At 39.4% G+C, this 21,042-nt stretch overlaps 1 protein-coding gene across 1 annotated transcript; it reads left to right on the forward strand.

Annotated features, from left to right (window-relative positions):
- The first annotated feature begins 962 nt into the window (after window positions 1–962).
- On the forward strand, window positions 963–20,169 carry si:ch73-61d6.3 (occludin). Its single transcript, XM_051376716.1, has 9 exons — window positions 963–1,266; window positions 6,803–7,400; window positions 8,925–9,116; window positions 9,943–10,110; window positions 14,723–14,886; window positions 16,784–17,002; window positions 17,657–17,828; window positions 18,455–18,496; window positions 18,696–20,169. The coding sequence occupies exons 2-9, from the start codon at window positions 6,822–6,824 to the stop codon at window positions 18,795–18,797; spliced, it is 1,638 nt and encodes a 545-aa protein (XP_051232676.1). The 5' UTR covers window positions 963–1,266; window positions 6,803–6,821; the 3' UTR covers window positions 18,798–20,169.
- Window positions 20,170–21,042: the final 873 nt, after the last annotated feature.

Below are 21,042 nucleotides of genomic sequence, written 5' to 3' on the forward strand. Positions count from 1 at the left end.
TTTTTATTCAGCTTTTTCTAAGAAAACATTTAGTCTTTTACAAACAATCCTTTCCTAGGACAGCTTGTGAAGACATCAGAATGCAGCTCAGTTATTTTGTCTCACTGAAGGTTGAACACCTTCACGGAGGAACACGATTGAATTTATACACTGAAACAAATGGAAAGCTCTGCAACTTTGTTATAGAGCGAGATAACAAAATAAATACAAACTGTTGAGAGAGGAACTTGAGAAACTAAAAGTAGGACCAGTGAGGACAAAAGAAAAGGCCAAAGCAAACACATTAAATCATATTGGTCATCTTTTATCTCTATAACACTCTATAAACTTTATTTTTTAAACTATACAATCTGCAACAGGGCGATTGATTACATGGACACTAAAATCATAGTAAAATAACTACAGACCCCATTGGGATGAAGTTTTGACTGAAAAATCAAGAGATTTCTTTCTATTTCTGTCTAAAGATTAACTTTATGAAGTCAAACATATATAAAACACCCAACTTAAAGTCTTATTTTTGATCATTTAAAAAGGAAATGCATTGTTGGGAAGATTGATTTCAAGCTTTAGTCAGGGATCAGTGAGCATTAAGCAGCAGCTACACAGAATTAAATTAAATTAACAGGTTTTAATTCATGTTTTCCCCTATTTTATATTTAAAATCTCACCACTGCACATTAACAGGATTATGAAGAACAAAACTTTTTTTAAAACTCACACTTTTTTTATCTTGTAGCTGCAAATTACAAGAAATACATTGTCTGGTTGAAGACTATGACTAAGATTATTATTGTATTTATAACTCTGACATTGGTAATAACATCTTCTACTATAACTGCATTATTGATTGGTTGTGATTCATCTCTGTGGCGGTGTCTCTGTCCCGCTGTAAGCCGCAGAAAGGCCGACCTCTGGCGGTTGAAGCTCGGCGGTGTAGCGGTGTTGTTGCCGTCGGACAGGCGGGACAAAGCGCTTGTTCGAGAGGCTGCAGTCTTGTGAAGGAGCCGTTGTCTCTTGTCTCTGCTCCGGGGAGGGACAGCAGCTTATAGTCGAGCTGAGACCCTTTTCTTTTTTTAAAAGATCAAATAAAAGATCAAATAAAAGATTGTTTCACTTCAACGTTAACTCAGAAAACAGGTGAATTTAATCTGACTGGACGCGTTGTTGGGTTTTTTTTTTTTCTCAGCTGTCTCAAACTTTTGAGAAGAAGAGGACAATTTGACAGGAAACATTAGTATTTTATACCCTTTCATCGATCCTCAGGTAAGATAATATGACTGTGGTTTAGTGTTATTTAAATAGCAGTCTTTAGAGTTATTATAAACTTGCATCAATGTGTTTGTGTTGAAAGTCGCTGCCGTTACAGACTGAACTGAGCTTTAGTAACTCTCTAAAACTATTAACCGACAACAGGAACAAAATCACTACAAAACCACACATCTTCAACCTATAACCTTTATTAACTTATATAAACTCAAGATATCTTTGTTGATTTAAGGTTATTGTGGCTTTTAACACGCATATTAGGTAAACCGTGATCAATAACAAAAAATGATCTCAATACTAAGAATCACAGCGGGTTCACAACCTGCATTATGTTCAGCTTTAGTTTAAGTATTAACTAGTGGTGGTGTTAGAAAAGATCAATACACCTGAGTATCGCGATATTTTGTTTTGTGTTATTGTTTCGGTTCTTCAAAAACACTATTGATTGTTTCAGCCACTAAATACAAGTGTGGTAAACTGAGGACTCTGATGAAGATATTGTGCATATAGTTGTCTGTGTTCATTATAATATGACAGTTTTCCCTAAATTTAGATTTAAAAAAAAGAAGCTTGTTGCTTACAGTATCGCAATATATTGAATCGTAACCAGGTTATTGTGATACCTATAATATCGTCAGATCAGCACACAGCCCTTCTAACTAATGACTTATTAATTATACTCAGGTACTAGTTTATAAAGCTAAAACTAATGCAGTCATATAATAAATCCTACTTTAATGAAGGTTAGAAATAGACTAGCATACAACTATATGTTCTCCCTTTAGGACGAAAACCCAACAGCCCTATAACAATTATAGTAACTGAACACTGTTTAAGTGTAAAACACCAAAACAACATGCAAAAAAATACTGAAACATACCCAAAACATTGAAATACAACATAGTAGAGGAAATGTTTGCTTAGGTTTTGTGTTGATTCAACATTTAGTCTACCCTCACTGGTTAAAACTGGGGTTGGACAATAAGACCCCCCCCCCCTCAGTATAATGAAACAGGGCTGCAGCTATCAGTAATTTTCACTATGTATGAATCTGTTGATCGCTTTCTTGATTAATTGTTTATATGTTTGCTTCATGAAATGTCAGCAAATGGTGAAAATGTTCATCACTGTTTCCCAAAACCAAAGGTGACGTCCTCTAGTGTCTTGTTTTTATCCACAACCCAAAGAAACTGGAAAGTATTCACATTCGAGAAGCTGAAATCAGAGAATTTTGACATTCTTTTGGTAAAATAATTAATTGATTATCAAAATAGTTGGTGTTTAATTTAATAGCTGACAATTGATTAATCCTCTAATTGTTACAGCTTTATGATTGCAACTGAATCCATATCAACCTGTTTTTTTCCACAAGCTGACTTTTTATGACCCCCGGGAGATTTTCCAGTGGCGTGTTTTTTGGGCAGGAAGTCTTGGCTGACTCCTGTGTGTATGCCAGTGGGTCCCAGCCTACATCGGGCCGGGGCCTAATTGTTTTTGACAGATGTGAGACATGTGACTGTATTACTGGAATTCCATTATCAGCAGCAGATGATAGAGTCTCTGTGTTGTAGTGGAGCTCAGCTCAACTGGTGGGTGTCTGACCTGACCTGTGACTGTGGTCCAAATGCTGCTTTCTGCCCAGCTTGAATGAGATTTATGAGGCAGTTTTAGACAAACACCACTGTACTACTACTAATGTGACTACTGCTGTACTACTACTACTACTACTACTATAACTACTGTACTACTACTACTACTAATGTGACTACTACTACTACTAATGTGACTAATACTGTACTACTACTACTACTACTGTTATTACTGTGCTACTGCTGCTACACCTACAACTGCACTAATACTACTGTACTATACTGTATACGATACTGCTGCAATACCGACTATTGCAACTTCTACCACTGTACTAATACTGCAATTTCTACTACTGCAACTTCTACCACTGCAACTAATACTGCAACTTCTACCACTGCAACTAATACTGCAACTTCTACTACTGCAACTTCTACCACTGCAACTAATACTGCAACTTCTACCACTGCAACTAATACTGCAACTTCTACTACTGCAACTTCTACCACTGCAACTAATACTGCAACTTCTACCACTGCACTAATATTGTAACTTCTACCACTGCAACTAATATTGTAACTTCTACCACTGCAACTAATACTGCAACTTCTACCACTGCAATACTGCAACTTCTACTACTGCAACTTCTACCACTGCAATACTGCAACTTCTACTACTGCAACTTCTACCACTGCAACTAATACTGCAACTTCTACCACTGCAACTTCTACCACTGCAACTAATGCTGCAACTTCTACCACTGCAACTAATACTGCAACTTCTACCACTGCAACTAATACTGCAACTTCTACTACTGCAACTAATGCTGCAACTTCTACTACTGCAACTAATGCTGCAACTTCTACCACTGAAACTAATACTGCAACTTCTACTACTGCAACTTCTACTACTGCAACTAATGCTGCAACTTCTACCACTGCAACTAATACTGCAATGTCTACTACTGCAACTAATACTGCAACTTCTACCACTGCAACTAATACTGCAACTTTTAATACTACACTAATAAATTCTTTAAGTAAAAGTTCACTACACTGTATTCGGGAATTTGCTGTTAAATAACTAAAATACTTTCCCTTAATGAGCACATGTCACAAATATGTATTTGGGATTTTCAGTGTGCTGAGTCTTTTTTTAACTACTAGATTAATCTACATAAAGTGTCAAAAAGTAGTGGAAACATTCCTCCAAAGTCAGTGTCACCTAATGTCTGACTAATAGTCCAAAAAGCCAAAGATATTCTGTATATGCCTTTAAGAAGCTGGAACAATCAAATGTCTTTTAACCATAAAAAAAAAGAGTCCATTAAAACTGTACCTGCGATTTGCCATGTTCACTTGCTAGAAGGAAGAGTACAACGATTTGAGCCTTTAATTCCTCTGTATCTGACATTCTGAATATATTAAAGTAGAAGAAGGACCACTGAACCAGGTTGTGAGGCTTTGAGGTAGAAACCCACACTTGTTTTTTCCCTCTCGGTGTAATTTCATTGCTCAGAAAGGGCTCGAGTCTCAGCTTATTTCCTGCCAGTTACCCACATAATCACACACTGCCGTAGAAAATAAACTAAGACCCACTGGCTTACCGAGACAGTCTGTTGATAACAACAATAAGGGACACCTGACACTGCTGCACATCAACACACAACCTGCACATCCACCTGGACCCCCGTCTTTCTGTCTCTTTCTTCTGAGTCTCTCCACTCAGGAGCAGCACAGAGGAGCCCTTGTTTGATCCTCCCTGGACAGTGCCCCAATTTTCTTTTTCTTTTTTTTACCCCGACTCCATGGCAACACTGTTCCCGTGACGAGCAGCCCTGACTTTTGCCCCTCCTGCTCCCAAAAACAAAGGCAAGAAGTTATGGAGGAGGGGGGGAGGAGAGTTGGGGGACAGGGGAATTGTGAGGTGGGGGATGAAGGATATGGAGGAATGAGGGAGGGAATAATGGGAAGGTGTCTGGGATGGAGGCTCTGAGGCGAGACTTCTTCTGCCGTGTGTGCCAGAGTCCCATAAAGAGGGGAGAGTTATTACCCGGGACTGTAGACTGTGGGCAGTGCCAGGGACTGTCTCTCTGTCCGTCTGTAAGTTTCTGAATGGCCGTTACATCCTTCACAGTCCCAGTGAGGCGCCTGAGCAGGAGAAATGTGTAAATGAGAAAGATTTTATTATGCGTGCTGAGGCTTGATTCAGTAAGACGGAGCACTTTGCAAATATCCATGGATGACGAATTAATTAGAAATTAAAAATCAAGGGCTGTTAATGTTTATAAAATGTCAGTAAATCGTAAAATAAATAAATAAAAACGCCCATTGTAATTTCCCAGAGTGCTCGGTGACACATTCAAACTAGCACTAACAGTCCAAAAGTAAAAGTTATTCAGTTTACTATCGTTTACTATCCAATCTCCATGTTTGATAAGCTGGAACCAGAGAATATTTGTCATATTTGGTTGAAATGACTCAACAATTATTCAGTTATCAAACATTTTCCAGCTTCTCAGAAGAGTTTTCTCTGTTTTATATCTTGAAAACTCCATATTGTTGCATTTTTAGACTGTTGTTCTGACAAAACAAGTGAAACTTTTTAGACTAAACGTTTAATCTGTTAAACTCCAGTGTGTAACATTTAGGAGGATCTTTTGTGATATATGAAATATAATATTCATTGTGATGTTTTCATTAGTGTATAATCGCCTGAATATAGGAATCGTTGTGTTTTTGTTACCTAAGAATGAGTCGTTTTTATCTACAGATGCTGCGGGTCTTCTTCCATTGAGTCCACCATTTTGAACCGCCATGTTTCTACAGTAGCCCAGAACGGACAAACCAAACACTGGCTCTAGACAGGGCTTTTTGCGAGTTTCGATGCCACTGTCGTAGTTTCTCCTCCACACTTCACAGCCTGTTCTCATTCCCAGATTGTCAGTTAGTTACAATCTGAATGAATGCTGCTTCAACCTACACACTGGCCCTTTTTTAAAATAGAAATAAATAGATGAGTCGATAGCAAAAGTAATCATTAGTTGCACCCCATGGATTAATGATTGTTAGAAATGATTCATTCCTCCTATTGTTATGTGGTGTGTTATTGTGGTTATGTTACAGTCTGTTACTAAGACATTGCACTCAGCATTGAGTTCATATCATGCTGAGATTAGAGTTGGCAAATAAGGGAAAAGAGTAAAAAGAGGCATTAATGTTCTCAGTTTTTGTCCTCCGCAGTAACTTTGCCCTGCTGTTTTCACTCAAACATGTAGGCAGCTCACTCCCTGCAGAAGAATGGTCATTGTTAAGTCGTATAAACTGTGGCCTTGAATGTCTCTCTGTAAGAATTGTAACAGAAAGAAAACAAAAAATCCTTAGCTGGAGGATGGGATGTGAAAATGTTCAAAGTCTGGCTTGACATTGTGGGGGCTGGAGAGAGACTCCTACAGCCTGTGAAGAGGAAAAAAGGAAAGTATTGTTGTTTGGCTGCACTCCCTTTCCTGGTACCGACATCTCCACACTGATTCTGACTTTGCTTTCGTTCAGAGACCTCAAAGCTAAGGTCATTCCTCAAATATTTTTTTTAATTTTCTGTTGCGGCCGGAAAGCCGGTCTGATCTAGTTCATGATAGGATAAGAAGTGATAAACTCTCTGCTCTCTGTAAAAAGTTACTCAACCTCACAGAAAGAGAAAATTGCACAAACAACCGTAACTCGTGCCCTCATAAATCACACACACCCTTGGACATGGTAAAACATTTACACCGTCCTGTTACTAAGCCTCATTACCAAAGACAGTCACGCCTAACTTTCCCATATCTCCACGTAGCATTACTCATATCAGTGTAGCTGAAAAACAGAGCCAGCTCTTCCTCGCTTTGTGCAATATACCTTGCTCTCTCTCGACTATCCTCAAAATCTGTGTTGTTTTTTGTTTACAGTTCAGGCCATTTTTGAGCCATGTTTGACAAGCAGCGCTACGACAGTCCACCTGTCTACAGTCCTCCATTCACCTCGCCATCCAACAACGGCTTTGGCCCTCCAGGCAGCTTCCATGGCCCTCAGAGCGATTACAACGCATACCCACCTCCGCCGGGATCTTACTACATTGAGGACAGACCACAGCACTTCTACAAATGGCTGTCGCCTCCAGGAATCATCAAGGCCATGATGGCTACGGTGATCGTGTTGTGTGTGGCGATATTTGCTTGCGTGGCCTCCACTCTCATGTGGGACATGCAGTACGGAATGGGGATGGGAATGGGAATGGGCTACGGCAGCGGATACGGCGGCGGCAGCTACGGCTCAGGATACGGTGGTTATGGAGGTTATGGAGGTTATGGAGGCTACGGCAGCAGTAGCTACGGCTCCTACATCTCACCTTACTCAGCCAAAACTGCCATGATTGCCATGGCAGCCATTAACTTCATTGGGGCACTGGCGTTCTTCATCACCAGCTTCTCTAAATCCAACACCGTCCGCAGTAGGAAGTTCTTTCTGGCCCTCCTGATTGGCAGCATCATTATGTCTGTCCTGCAGGTAAGACTCATCCACATTTAGAGTCTCTAAGCCACCTTGTGTGGAAAAAAAATAGAATATCATGTATTCAGCGTCTGTTAGGACAGTTGTTTGTGCTCGTCCTCAGAAATTAATGTGAAGCGAATGTGTGGTTAAACAGCAAGTGTATCTCCATCTTAACTTCTCTATAGAGGTGCAGGAGAGCTAAATATTGAGATCATAATGCTCTGTAAGTAGAACAAAGATATGTTTAAATTCAGACTCACTTCTTCAAAATGTGTCTGGTAATGAGAGCTGCTGACTCTTGACTCCTGTTACAAATAATACAGTTTTGATTTACTGCTTCTCCTAATCCAGCAATGTCCAAATCTAAGCACTGTGTGTTCCCGAATAAGGACTTTATTTCTCGTAGATTTTGCTGCTCCTTGTATATTGTTAAATAGAAGTGTATCCCTTTTGTCACACACACACCATGTGCCTTGCCCACAGAGGCTCTGAATACAACAAATATTGTATACTAGACAAAAAATTGAATCTGCTACACAGACCTCAAATTGTAGACAAGATACTTTGTCTCCTCTCATAAACTCTATAGCAGATATTTTGGGATTCCCCAGATAAAACAGGCAATTTCTGTAAGGGACAATAAAGCTTTAACTGGAGTCCATCTTCAATCCTGAATCACACACAGAGATTGTTGAACTCTGTCTAAATGCTGCTGCCTTATATATGGTTCAACATCATATGTGAGAAATGTAGTTTGTACCCTATATTAACAGCACTGAAGCATCTCACATTAATGTCTTTAACATTGGGAGGTTCCCATCCCACATCCCAACCAACAGTGAAAACTCCTTGCTCTGTTATGAACGGTATTTAAATGTGCATGTTTTTGAAAATTCCTGAATACCAGAAGTGTAATCTGGAACAGGACTTTGTGTACACAGTTTAACTCTCTTCAGATCCCAGTGTTCCTCTGGTTGATTAAAACAGATGTTTGTCCAGGATCACACCAAAATGTTTATGCTGCTTATGTAACAGTACCATAGATCCAGAAAAGTATTTTATCCAGTGTGTTGATTTTATTCCAACCTGCTGGGGTTAGGGTTAGTGTTTATATGTTCAATATGGAAGACGAGTATTCAGTTAAAGTACATTTATTATATAAATTAGCTTTCGCTTCATTAAATGCTTTCTTTTCTGCTAAGTGAGGTTTGCATTAGTTTCTTAAACCTGTAGGGTTGTCACTGTTTCTTTGTGAAGAGCATTTAATCAAAGAACTTGTTTTACCATATCAAGCATCTATTAAATATGGATTATTTTAGATGTTTCCAGGCGACTCCAGCTGATTAAGCTTCAACAACATATTCCAGACGCACTAGAAAACACTAGAGAAACATTAAAGGTCCATTTGTCCAAAATAAGTCCTTGTTGTACTGTACCCTTTACAGGATGCTCAGCAAATCATTGGGGTGATATGATTGTTTTTTCCAATGAGAGACTAACAGATTTTATAATTAACTTACCATATATTGTTTTTTTCAGGGAATCATAAACATTGTTTACATCGTCGGGGTGAACCCCATGGCCCAGGGCTCCTCCAGTATGATGTATAATCCGATGCTTATGATGTGCCAGAACCTCTACCAGACCAGCTACTCACAGATGGGAGGAGTGGGAGGCTTCCCCATATACAACCAGTATCTCTACCATTACTGCTTTGTGGACCCACAGGAGGTGCGTAGCTTTTCCTGGAGACATTTTGTAGCGTTTGATGTGACAAAGCAAGGGTTTACTCCTAGATCCTCTTCAGGTTCATTTCAAGTAGATGTAGTAATCTAATTTAAAGGTTTATAATATGATTTTAAATTGATTGGGCTACAGTTGTAACTGTAATTTTGAGTTGGATGAACAGTGAAGCCCACACAATATAATTTTATTTCAGATTGCAATATGTGGACTACACATAAATAAATTAGGGCTGCAAGTAACAATTTCATGAATTCGTCTCCTTTTCTTTAAAAAAAAATAGAAATTAGACTGTTTGGTCTATAAATTACTTTAAGTAATGTCTTTAAATAAAAAATATTCACTGTACAATAATATCAAACAAAGAAAAGCAGTAAATCCCATTTTAGAAGCTGGAATCAGTAAATGTTTGGTATTTTTTTGTTATTTAATGACAAAGTTTTGTGCTCATAGAATAAACTATTCATTCAAATATCATATCAGCACCAAAATGAATGTAATTGAAATGTTTTAGGTTTACTGTGAAACAACAGCGTATAAAGCTGAAAGCTTAATGTGGGAAAAGTGAGATAAATGTGGACTCATAAAGCATTGCCTCTTATATTATCAGTCCTGTAACATTTTGTAATGGTATCTGTTATCATGAAGCATGTGTTGCATTTTTTGGTTACACAAATTTGTGATATGTATTTCTCTGAATGACGTCACGCGTGTGTTTGTGTGTATGTCTTGTACCAGGATAAACCGGCTTTATCTCAAAGCTTATCTCCCTGACAACTTTACAAATTTTCTTCTCATGTACTTGCTTTTCTAGGGAGTTGCCATGGTGTGTGGATTCCTGGTTGTCATCGCCTTCGGTGTGGCGGCTTTCTTCGCACACAAAACCAGAGGAAAGATCTGGCGCTACGGCAAACCAAACATCTACTGGGACGAGCCCCTTGTCGGCGGGAAGGCCTCGGAGGGCAGGGATGTAGAGGAATGGGTAAGAGACGACAGGATGGTAGTCGCAGTTTAATAAGACCGGGTTAACATGGGATTTGCAAAGAAAAATCATATTTTCGACCCAAGCTGACCCTGAGTTTGTGCATGCACAGCTTGCAGTCAAATGAACAGGGTCAGAGAGAGTTTAAATCCAGCCTAAGGAAAGTTGATGGAACACAGTGTTCACCGACGGATTTGATGATGAAATGATCGACTACGGTGGTTTTTCATAGAAGGTACGCCCACCAAAACTGACAAAGTAGTCTCCACCTGTTTTTACAATGCTCAGTAGGTACATAGGTAGCTCATCGGTGAGGTAGTCATCCTGCTAAGGTAGTCATCAGTTATAAAGATGTGGTTAGTTGAGTGTGGTGATGCAGATGCAGTAAATAGCCAAGCTCGAACTTGCATATTCCTGAGGTTGTGGTCACTTGTTATGCTATTTTTTGACATGTCGATACCATATCACCATAAGACTTTGCAGTGCTGATCAGCAGTTTAAATCTCTGTTTTTATCAATTGTCTTTATGAGTTGAAAGTCCAAAAGAAGCGTTATATATAGATCTTTATCGGTTTATACTGTAGGATCCAGCAAGGGAAACAGTCACACTAACATTACAGTGTTTCCTCTGACTGAGTCACTTTGTTCGGGGTCAGGGCTGATAGCAGTCAGCGATTGTTTGCTCATGGTCTACTACCTGGTTTCACTCTGGGTAATCATTAACCGCCTGAGAAGATAGTAAGCAGGCAGGTGGTTTCTAGAGAGCCTGCCTTTGGGTTTTTAAATGTCAACATCACTTTGGTCCTATGGGACTGTTACCTGAGATATGGTTTGATTATTGACTCGACCTGCCACTTTTCAAACGATGCCTGTTTCCTACAGTGAATGACAAGGAGTTAACATCAACAGCTCAGGTTTGAACATTGAATTGATTGGCATAAATGGCTCTAATAGGGTTGTTGTTGACATTCAGTAAACTAGATTTAAAACACCAACATGTCTATACAGTGTGCATAAGACTGACATGAAGGAGTCTTTATGAATGTGTATGACTCGCCTTTAAGTGTCTATCAAACAATTCAAGCAGTATTCTGGTAAATGAAGCCAATACGGAAGTTACAAAAACAGAAGTTCTTTGGAAGGCCGCTTGAAGCTGGCTACCAAAGCGATTCATTCTCTATAAGCCCCGATATTAAAATGTCCTAAAGTTATGTATAATTAAGGGGATTGTTGCTTTGAGTGACAGGAGGGTGACGCCACGGCCTAGGGGTCAGTTATGTCACTTTTAATGCAACGTTGACATTGTTTGAGATGTCTTTGTTATGACAGCTTCATATTAACCAAGACCTGTCATAAAGCCAAGTCAGAAATAAGTCACAGCTGGCCTCAAACTTTAAGAAACTCTTAAGAGCATTTTAATTGTGTCCTGAATACTTCCCTTAACCTCAACTACAGTGGTAATATTTGGACTAGTCAATAAAATGTAATTAAGTTTTATTACAGTGTCAGATGATTTGATGTCACACATTAATCCTCCTCACCTCACCTGCAGTGGTAGAAGTCACAGCAATGTGTTATTGCTATTGTTATTGTATGTATATGAAAAGTGGGTGTGTAGAATATTTCCTTTCTGTCCACTGAAGTAGAAACTGTAAGCCAGCATCCTTCCCCCCTCATGTTCACATGCATTGTTTGTTCAACAAACATTGTGCAGGGCACGTAGCATACAGTATACACAATTGAAGCATGCATGAAAAATATTATCAAACAAAACTAAATATTACTAGTTGACCGTGTCTCCTCAACCCCCCATCCACCCATCTTGTTGACCAAACTAACTGCCAGTAATAAGTCGCCCATAACCTTTTGAAAGGCTACTTGTGTTATTTTAATAAGGAGTTAAAAAGCTAAAAGCTAAGCACTCACCATGTGTAACCATACATATCTCTATACTTAAAGGAGTCTGTAATCTGATGAAGTTAGTCAATGCAGGATGCAGAAAGTGCTGTCTGAGTCAGACTTTATCTCTTGCACTGACTGAAAATTACCAAAAGAAACACTAAACAGACATGGTGTTATATTGGATTATATAGAGCTGTTTGTTGTTGAGAGTGGTTGTCATTGCCTAGAACATGGCATCATGTACGCGGAGGTGAACAGGCTGAGCAGAGTAGACGAGACAAGCCCAGAGTGAATCCTGTGACTAGCACTAGTGTCTGATAATGGAGCCATGCTCACTGATGTCACCAGACTTATTGTAGGTACAATAATAAAGTGTACGCTGCTACATTTAACGATTGTTGACATTTTTGATGTAAATACTGCCGTACAAATAGAAGAAATTTGGATTATAAATGGGAAAAGGTCAAAGAGTTCTTAGAGGATTTGATTACATTTTATTGCAATCAGATCATTATTTATTCAAGCTCAAGGATTAAAACATGTATGTAGGTTGTGGAGGTTTGACTTTGCTCCCATAAGACTTTATTCTCTACAAAAGCAGGTCATAGTGTGCCATTATTGTATATCTACATATGGATATAGGTTATCTTTGTAACAGCCTCACTAAAGGGGCTCTTAGTGTGGTAGAATTTGCCCTCTTGACCTAATTTCCTTCATATTTCTTCATGTTCCACACTGCAGTTATGTATTTCCTTCGTTGCTATGCTACCTGCGTACTGTATCTGTGCCACAAAATGAGTCATCGGGCTTGTTTGGCTCCTTTAAACACCAGGCCCAGTGACAGTCTGAGGCTGTGGTTGGTTTGACATTGGACCCATCTCTGTTGCTGAGCTTGCGGAGCCCTGGCATACACTGATGACCTCATACACTGGCCTCGTTCAGCTCGCCCAGGGGGGACGCATTGTGTCTGCCGCATGAGGTCATCACAGTCGGTTTCTGCAGGGGCTGTCTGTGTGCTGCTCAATAAAACTGGCTGCTGTTGAAGCGTTCTCCCTGGTTTTGCAAAGCATTAATAGTGGGTTTTGGTTTTTAAGTAGACATTTTGAAAATCTTTCCTCTCAGTCACACCCATGCCTCTCCTTGCCACTGCTCTTCTTCTCCTTCTGTTACATGCACGTCTCCCTCACTTTGCTTTTTTTTTTTTAGCCTCCCATGCCTTGTCTGCTCCCCTTTGCTCCTTCTTCCCTCATCAACATCCACTGCTTTGTCTCCGTCTTTGCCTTCTCCACCAGGTCCAGGACTCTCAGGCATTCTTACTGTGCTTACATACTCTGCTCCCTCTGCCCAGCAGCCACTGTGTTGCACACTGAGGGGGCATTGTTGGGATATATGAAGTGCATATTCTCTTGCAGCTGCAAGATGCTGCAACTCACCCCCACCCAGGCACTCCACCCACCATGATTATTGTTTTTTGGGGGCGAGGCTGATGTAAGGCTCTGCTCCTGCACTGTGAGGAATTTAGGCGATTGCTCAGCAGGGTACCACCTAAAAAAGCAAGAGGGTGAATGTTTTGTGTTATATAGTTTGGAAATAGAGACAAGTACAGTCTTCTTGTGCAGGTGTAGTAGATGTCAGATATCCTATTTCAGAGGAGCATAACCCTGGATGTTACTCCTGCTCCACAAAAGTTTGGTGTTTTTCCAGATGCATCACACAAACATTTTCAGTGCTATTTTGTGTACAAAACACAGATATTGTGCCTCTAGATTTTAAACTTTATTTAAAACCTTTACTAACATATACAATTATAATATTTTATATAGTTTTAATCTTCTTTTTGTTGTATTTTAGTGGCCTCATGTCTTCTTTGTGTTGCTACAGTTGATGAACAACCAAAGGGTACTCTGCTAACATTTAAAGTTTAGACTCCACTGTTATGTGTAGAGGTTGCATAAAAGGCATCTAATGATTGGTGAATTTAGTGGACCCAGTGGCAGTAGAAGGAGCCGTGACCGCCCCTGAGGCCTTCATTGTGAGGAATTCCCTCATGCAGGCTGTCTGACCTCACAGGAAGGACTTGGAAATACAGATAAAGGCGAACTTATTTACATGACAGACTCTGTTTCATTTAGTGTGAAGAAAGAAAGGAGGAGCACATCCGTTCCAGGTGTCCATGAAAACATAAGACAATAGAAAGAAGTGAAAGCAAAGCTGAATTTATTGTCTGATATTTTCTGTGTATATATAATATCCTCACATCTAAGCTTTTTAGGTTATAACGGAATCAGAAACAGACTTAAAATATGGGGACACTTGCTGTAAACAATTGGTTTATTATTGTTAGATTCAATTTACAATTAGCCTTAAGTCATCCTTTGTTTTTGTTCTCTTGACCTTTTCACGCACGGTGAACCAAACAGATAACCCTCAATAAACCCTCAGTTGGACTGTGCTGTCCAATTACATGCCTGACTGCTCTTTCAAACTTTAAGCACTAATCACCAAACCTTTGTCTCTGTTGGTTGTTTTTTTCTTTCCTCTTTTCTCCTCAAAGTTTATACCTAAGGAAAAGAGGAGAAAAATAATGGTTTCTTTAACAGGATGTCAGTCAAAAAATGAGCCTGTAGCGTGGCCTGGTCTTTGTGAGTGCTATGGTTGTTTGTTTGTGTTTGCTGAGTCTGTTCCTTCTGTTTTTTCCTGTCTGCTGTAGGTGAACAATGTGGAGGAAAGCCGCAGTGTTCAAGACGCCCCTACCCTGCTGGTGTCAGAGAAGGGAGCCGGGCTGCTCAACGCCTCAGCAAACAGTGTCATCTCCTACCCCCCAGACAAGGTGGACAGCAGCTCCTATAATGGGGACGAAGACGACAACAACGAGTGGGTTTTTCTTTATTCTCAGCCCCCTTTTTCAGCTCTAGAGTCTACATATAAATCAGAGGAAGCACATCTTCGCTGATTTTAAACACTTTCTTAAAGTCACACTGAAACAGAAGTTAAAACTTCTTTGTCTTTTGTACTTTCACATATTTCCGCGTGAATCAAAGTATATGGGCAGTGTTTAGGTATGAAGGGGTTTTTAAATCTGACCCCCGGATTCGGATCGCTCCAAAGTGGGTCGTTGTGTAGCAAACACATGGCGATATGGAGCTGTAGAGAGGCACGCAGAGACTGTAGACGCTGTTGGCTTCCACCCACGATTGGATGAGGGACAAATGAAGAAATTAGATCCCAACAACGCTCTTTTGAAAATGTTAACGTTTTTCAAAACACATACCTCTGCCCAATGACATCACTCTGCTAGCTACTAGGACCAATAAGCATGGTTATATATGATGAATGTGAGTAAGCAAGTTACCCCAAATCAAATTAAATTGGCTACAGTAGTTAAAAATTAGTCATTAAAATATATTTGGCTAGGAGATGGAGATTGGATAAGTGACTGACGAATGCAGAATTATTGTGTATTGCCTTTAAACTCGGACAGATGCAGAATTTAGATTTCTGTACACTGTAAAGCAAAGATTTCACACAAACAATGAACCTCTAAACATGCGATTTACACAAGCAACATCTAATCACTGCTCCGCTCTAAAGCCCATGAAAACATATTGCCCTACCCACGAAAAGAGCTCTGTGTGTGACCTTTGAGCTTGTGTTGGATTAACTTTCCCTGGGTTGTTTTCTTTTTGTTTTTCATGTTCATGGAAATCTCTGAGGAAGGGAAAAGGCAGGATGTTTGTGAACAAATGTATTTGCTTTTCTCAAAGCTAGAAATGACTTCTCAAATAACCTTTTGCTTACATTAACATCCTCAAGACCGCAGTGTTTGTGACTACAAGTACAATGCTCTTTACTCAGTACCTTTGAAAAAACAAGCCTAAGCTCCCGTGAAAAAACTATGCTCTAAATGACCTGATTATGTGGACTTCACTGTAAATGTTCACAGATATAATCAACCTTTACGTAGACAACTGCAAGGATGCAAAGTGCAAAATATTGTACCGACGATTTCCTCTCTCACAAAGTAAACATCGTTTTTCATAAGCAGGAGAATGTTAGCCTGAAGACTCGCAGTGTGCTCTGTTGTTAATAACGCAGAACTTGTAATATCTGCACCGCTGGATTTGGATTCCTCTGCAAATCCCCACAAACGTACAAAATTGAGCATGTTTCCTCCTTCCCGTTATTAAAGAGCTGTACCTGCTTCCTGGTCACAGAGGGCCGTCCACATGGCACAAATTGTAGAGTCTGAGCAACAATAATCATTAGTGGTTCAAGGTGTTTACCTTCCTTCATATCGTATCTGTCTGGGCTATTTCAGTAAATATTAGTTTTATTTAGACACTCACATTAGACCTTGGTGTTATTTGTATCATGGTGTTCTTTATGTAATTTATCTTTTTGTTTGATTTGTTTATGTAGTAACGGACATCATTTCCACTGTGGATGGGGACATTTAGATTTACTCAGTGTGATTTATAGTGTCCTCACAGCATTACGTTTTATGAACAAAAGAGAATGACATGGACACTTTCTTTAACCCTCTGGGCTTTGTGGATGTAGACAGCCTGAGAGGATGACTGAATGCAAGACTCACTGTTAGTTTAAATGGGGTTAGTGCATTAATAATACAGCATTCTGTATACAACCTCACTGCTAGTAAAAACAAACACATATTCTGCTTTCAGTCCTCTTTACTTATATAAAGTAATAAGTGGTTCCAGTGGAAGGCATTCATTACCAATGTTTTCATGCTTTTGTTGCTGTCCTGCAGGTACTCAGAGAGAACCACGAGCCGGCCATCAGAGGCTTTCTCCCATGGTGGAAGAACCAGCTCCAGCCCTTCAGAGGAGACAGGCGGGGGCCGGAAACCCTCTGCCAACAGGGGCAAGAGACGCAGACGTAACCCTGAGCTGGATGAGTCTCAGTATGAGACAGAGTACACCACAGGAGGAGAAACAGGCAATGAACTTGACGGAGAAGAATGGGAGAGGTGAGAATTAAGCTTCCATGACTGTACTATTGTCTCTGTGCAGCTTATACACTGTCTGGATTAAGGACACAGAATCTTGATTGCAGTTGAATGCTGTTGCTCCCTCAGGACCAGACCTTAATTCTCTGATTTGAATAAATAACTGTAAGCTCAGAAAATCAAGCTCACATGAGAGGGACATGACTTACAGAAATGAAGCAACTACAGTATCTTTTATATAGAAACGTGCAAGTATCGAATAGTAGATAAACAGCAAAGCATGGAAAAGGCTACAGTCTGTATATGCTTCACTCCGTCCAGGAGAGTAGTTAATCCTCTGAGGCATGCCAGTTCACATGAGTTGTACTCAGACATAATGAGAGAATTGGGCCAAAGGTACAAAACACTGAAGTCGATGTAGTTTATGAGAAAGCAGTTTATATTTGGCTGTGGTTCAATCTGCCCAGACTTCAACAAATTTCGCTTAGGGAGACATTATTGAAACCAGCACACTTACAGTATACGTCCTTGACCTGTGCACTGCGTTCCCGTGGTTCAGTGGCAAACCTGAGTGAAGGTTGTAAGGTGTGATATTCGGATGAAAGGTTCACCTCTGATGCTGATTGTTTCTCCCTCCTCCTCCTCCTCCTCCTCCTTCTCCTCCTCCACCACCAGTGCATACCCAGATATAAGATCTGATGCCGAGCGCCATGACTATAAGAGAGAGTTTGATGCCGACCTTAGGGAATACAAGCGCCTGTGTGCTGAGATGGACGACATTAATGATCAGATGAACAAACTCAGCCGGCAGCTGGACACACTGGACGACACCTCTGCCAAATACCAGGTCAGATATACACAGAACTCACCATAAAGGTATCAAACATCCTAAATTACTAATCAGAAATTTGTCCCTTCCACTGTAACTCAAACAGTGGATGGAGATGAATAGAAACACTCATATTCCACTTTTGTAGGTATGCTGCTTCCTTCTTTTTCCGCACACTTCATTTGTTATGTTTTCTTGAGCACCAAACCGACACCCTTCAGTGTTTTTGGGCCTCCAAGCAAGAACTCTGCATTAATGATTTTAATTGTTGACTTACTGTAATGTAAACCTTGTAGTGCCGATCAGTCAGAAAGCAAATTCAACACCTTCACAGTTCACATAAGAAATCTTTTCATGTTCTGTTTTAGGAATCATTAAAGGAAATTATGCTAATATGGTGCAAAAAAGGGAACAATAGACTTAATTAAAATAAGAGTTTAAACTTTGCATGATTAGATTCTCAGTTGTTGTTGATGATTTTGTGATCTCGCAGTCTCACGGGGTTAGCAAGTTTATATGGAAAAGACATAAATAGACACACTGAGGCTCATCATCAAGGCCGTTAATGCACAAGACAAGATTCCTCAGTTTGTATTTTATTGCAATTGGATCATAACAAAGAGTTTTCCCTCATGTTTTCACAGGCTGTTGCAGATGAATATAACCAGTTGAAGGATCTGAAGCAGGTGAGGAGACATCACAGATGATACATTTTATAAACTAAACTTAAACTTAAATATTTCAAATATTGAAATCAGAAGAGCTAAAATTTTCACTGTGTATTATTTTTATATTATTCATTACACTCTTGACCATGAATATGAATGTATATACGCTGTATTTTCTAGTATTAAACAACTAATCTGTGCTCTGTCTGCTCTTTAGACATCAGACTACCAGTCTAAGAAGAAACAGTGTCGCAGGCTGAGACACAAACTGTTCCACATCAAGCGCATGGTGAAGAACTACGACAAGAACCACTCGTGAATCCACTGAGTCCTGAAACACTCAGCTCTGTGATCTACACAGCAAACACTCACAGACGCAGACCAAGATACACTCCAAAACACTACAAAAGACTGTGACATCCTGAGACCAAAGTTACCTGTACAGAACCAACACACAGTGGATACACGCTCACTCACACACACATATAGGGAACATACTGTACGTTAATAAAAATGGTCTTGTGTTTTCCTTCATTCACTCTGATCAGTTGTGAATGAATAACTACGTTTTTTGGAAGAAAATTGAAGCAGGGCCCTCAGCTGTAGCACCTTCCACAGCAAGCACTGCCATTTTCTTTTCTCTAGAGATTCAGCTCATTGTTTGCATTGTTCAGCCACTTGTGAGGATCCGAGGGCTGGAGAGAGGTTGTTTGAAAGTCACCTGACCTTAAGCCACCTGTGATAACACTGTGCTCAGTTTCTGTGGCTCTGTTTGCTCTCCAGATTGGCAACTTTTTTTTTTTGTTTTATCTCCACAGATAAGAGGTGGAACAGTATTGTAGAGAACGTAGTAATGGGTGAGGCGGGTTGCTTAGGTATTGTTTGTGAGCAAATATGCAGTTTATTTTAACCCTTGGCGTAGCGGTATCTTGGTTACAAATGAACTTTAGTTGTGCTTTTCTCATCTTCTGTATCAGTGTTTGTAACTAACTTTCAGCGTCAGTGAGGTTAACTGCTCTGCCGGGAACCGTGTGTATTTTCCCATGTCCTTGCTAAGATTTTGATATTGATTATCATAGATGCAGTGAGACCAAAAAGGGGACAAACTGGCCAGTGGGATGTGTCTGGCATTGTTCTATTGTATATACTTTTGAATAAAAAAAAAAAAATTGTGATGAGATTATCTCTTGTACTTGTTCGCACTAAAGACCTGTAGTGGCTTGTTTTCTAACAGTGGCCACTCACTCGCTATGCAAATAAGTAAAAACATCCAGACTATTTTTATGTTTTTTTTTATTATTATGCTCCTCAACAAACTGGAAAACACTGTTTCTGTCACTGTCTATAAGCTACACTCATCTTTTCATTTGATTCTGTACCAATGAAAATGATCATCTGCTGATTCCATTTGTGGTAATGTCTGCATTAATCCACTTAGTGTGCAAAGTGTTACGATCTAGTGTACGTTATAAAATTGTTTAGCTACACTTTTGATTTTGTCATGCATTTGTATTGTTATGAAGAACGTTGTTGTCATTTTACAAACCATTTGCGAGCCATTTATTTTTGTATGAATTTATTTTCTTTGATGCTATTATAAGACCATTTTGTAACTGTATACTTCCTTAAGGTATGATGTCTAAAAAAGTATTGAATTCAGTCGGTAATAAACATTTCTAATTCTCTAAAAATGTGTTAATTCTTATAAATCACTCTATAAGTTGCTGACCCTCCCGGTTTGGAGATATCTGCAGCTCGGTGCATCTGCAGTGAGCGTCCAGCAGGGAGAGCAGGAAGACTTCTCTTCTTTGTCAGGGAGCAGTTAGATCAATGTGAGCGGGTGCTGCCCTCTTTTGGTAAAAAACCTTTTACTAGAGCCTCTTTACTAGTGTTTGCTGTGTACCGATTCCATACTACACACTAATTGTACACAGTATGTGCTTTTAATTGTCATTGTATACTGATGTTGCAGGTAGTACTCAAAAAACCTTTATAATTTTATACTTACAGGAAATTATACAGAACATCAATCACAGTCAAACCAACAATTAAACTTCACAAAGAGAAAGCAGAATAAAAGATTTAATGTTTTTTTGTCACAGTTTCACCATCATGTATACTATCTCTGTTTCTTTTGTGCATTGCATTGTGGGAGAATAGTGTCACTACATACTGAAAACCTGATTATAATCAACATGTACAATGTAATTGGGGTACAGCTCTTGTAGCTAATTTGTTATTTTAACTAAATGTAGCTAACCACTTACACTGCACTTGTTCTCCACATGCTGTTCTTTCTGGCTTTTATAATTCAGCCCAATTTAGCCATGATTGGTGTTTGTGCACATGTATCAGTTAAATTATGCAGTTATTAAACCTTACAATTTCCAGAATACCATAATTATACACTATACTTTGTATAAAAACCTTAAATAATGAAAAAATGTCAAACACTATTTGTGTACTGAACATTTAATTTATACTGTATTATGGTCTGTATGTTGGCGCAACACAGAAAAGTCTAATCATGCATGAGTCTGAATGGTATTACCAAAGTATATATA

Source organism: Dicentrarchus labrax, unplaced genomic scaffold, assembly GCF_905237075.1.
Source record: "Dicentrarchus labrax unplaced genomic scaffold, dlabrax2021, whole genome shotgun sequence".
Classification (NCBI taxonomy): Eukaryota; Metazoa; Chordata; class Actinopteri; family Moronidae; genus Dicentrarchus; species Dicentrarchus labrax.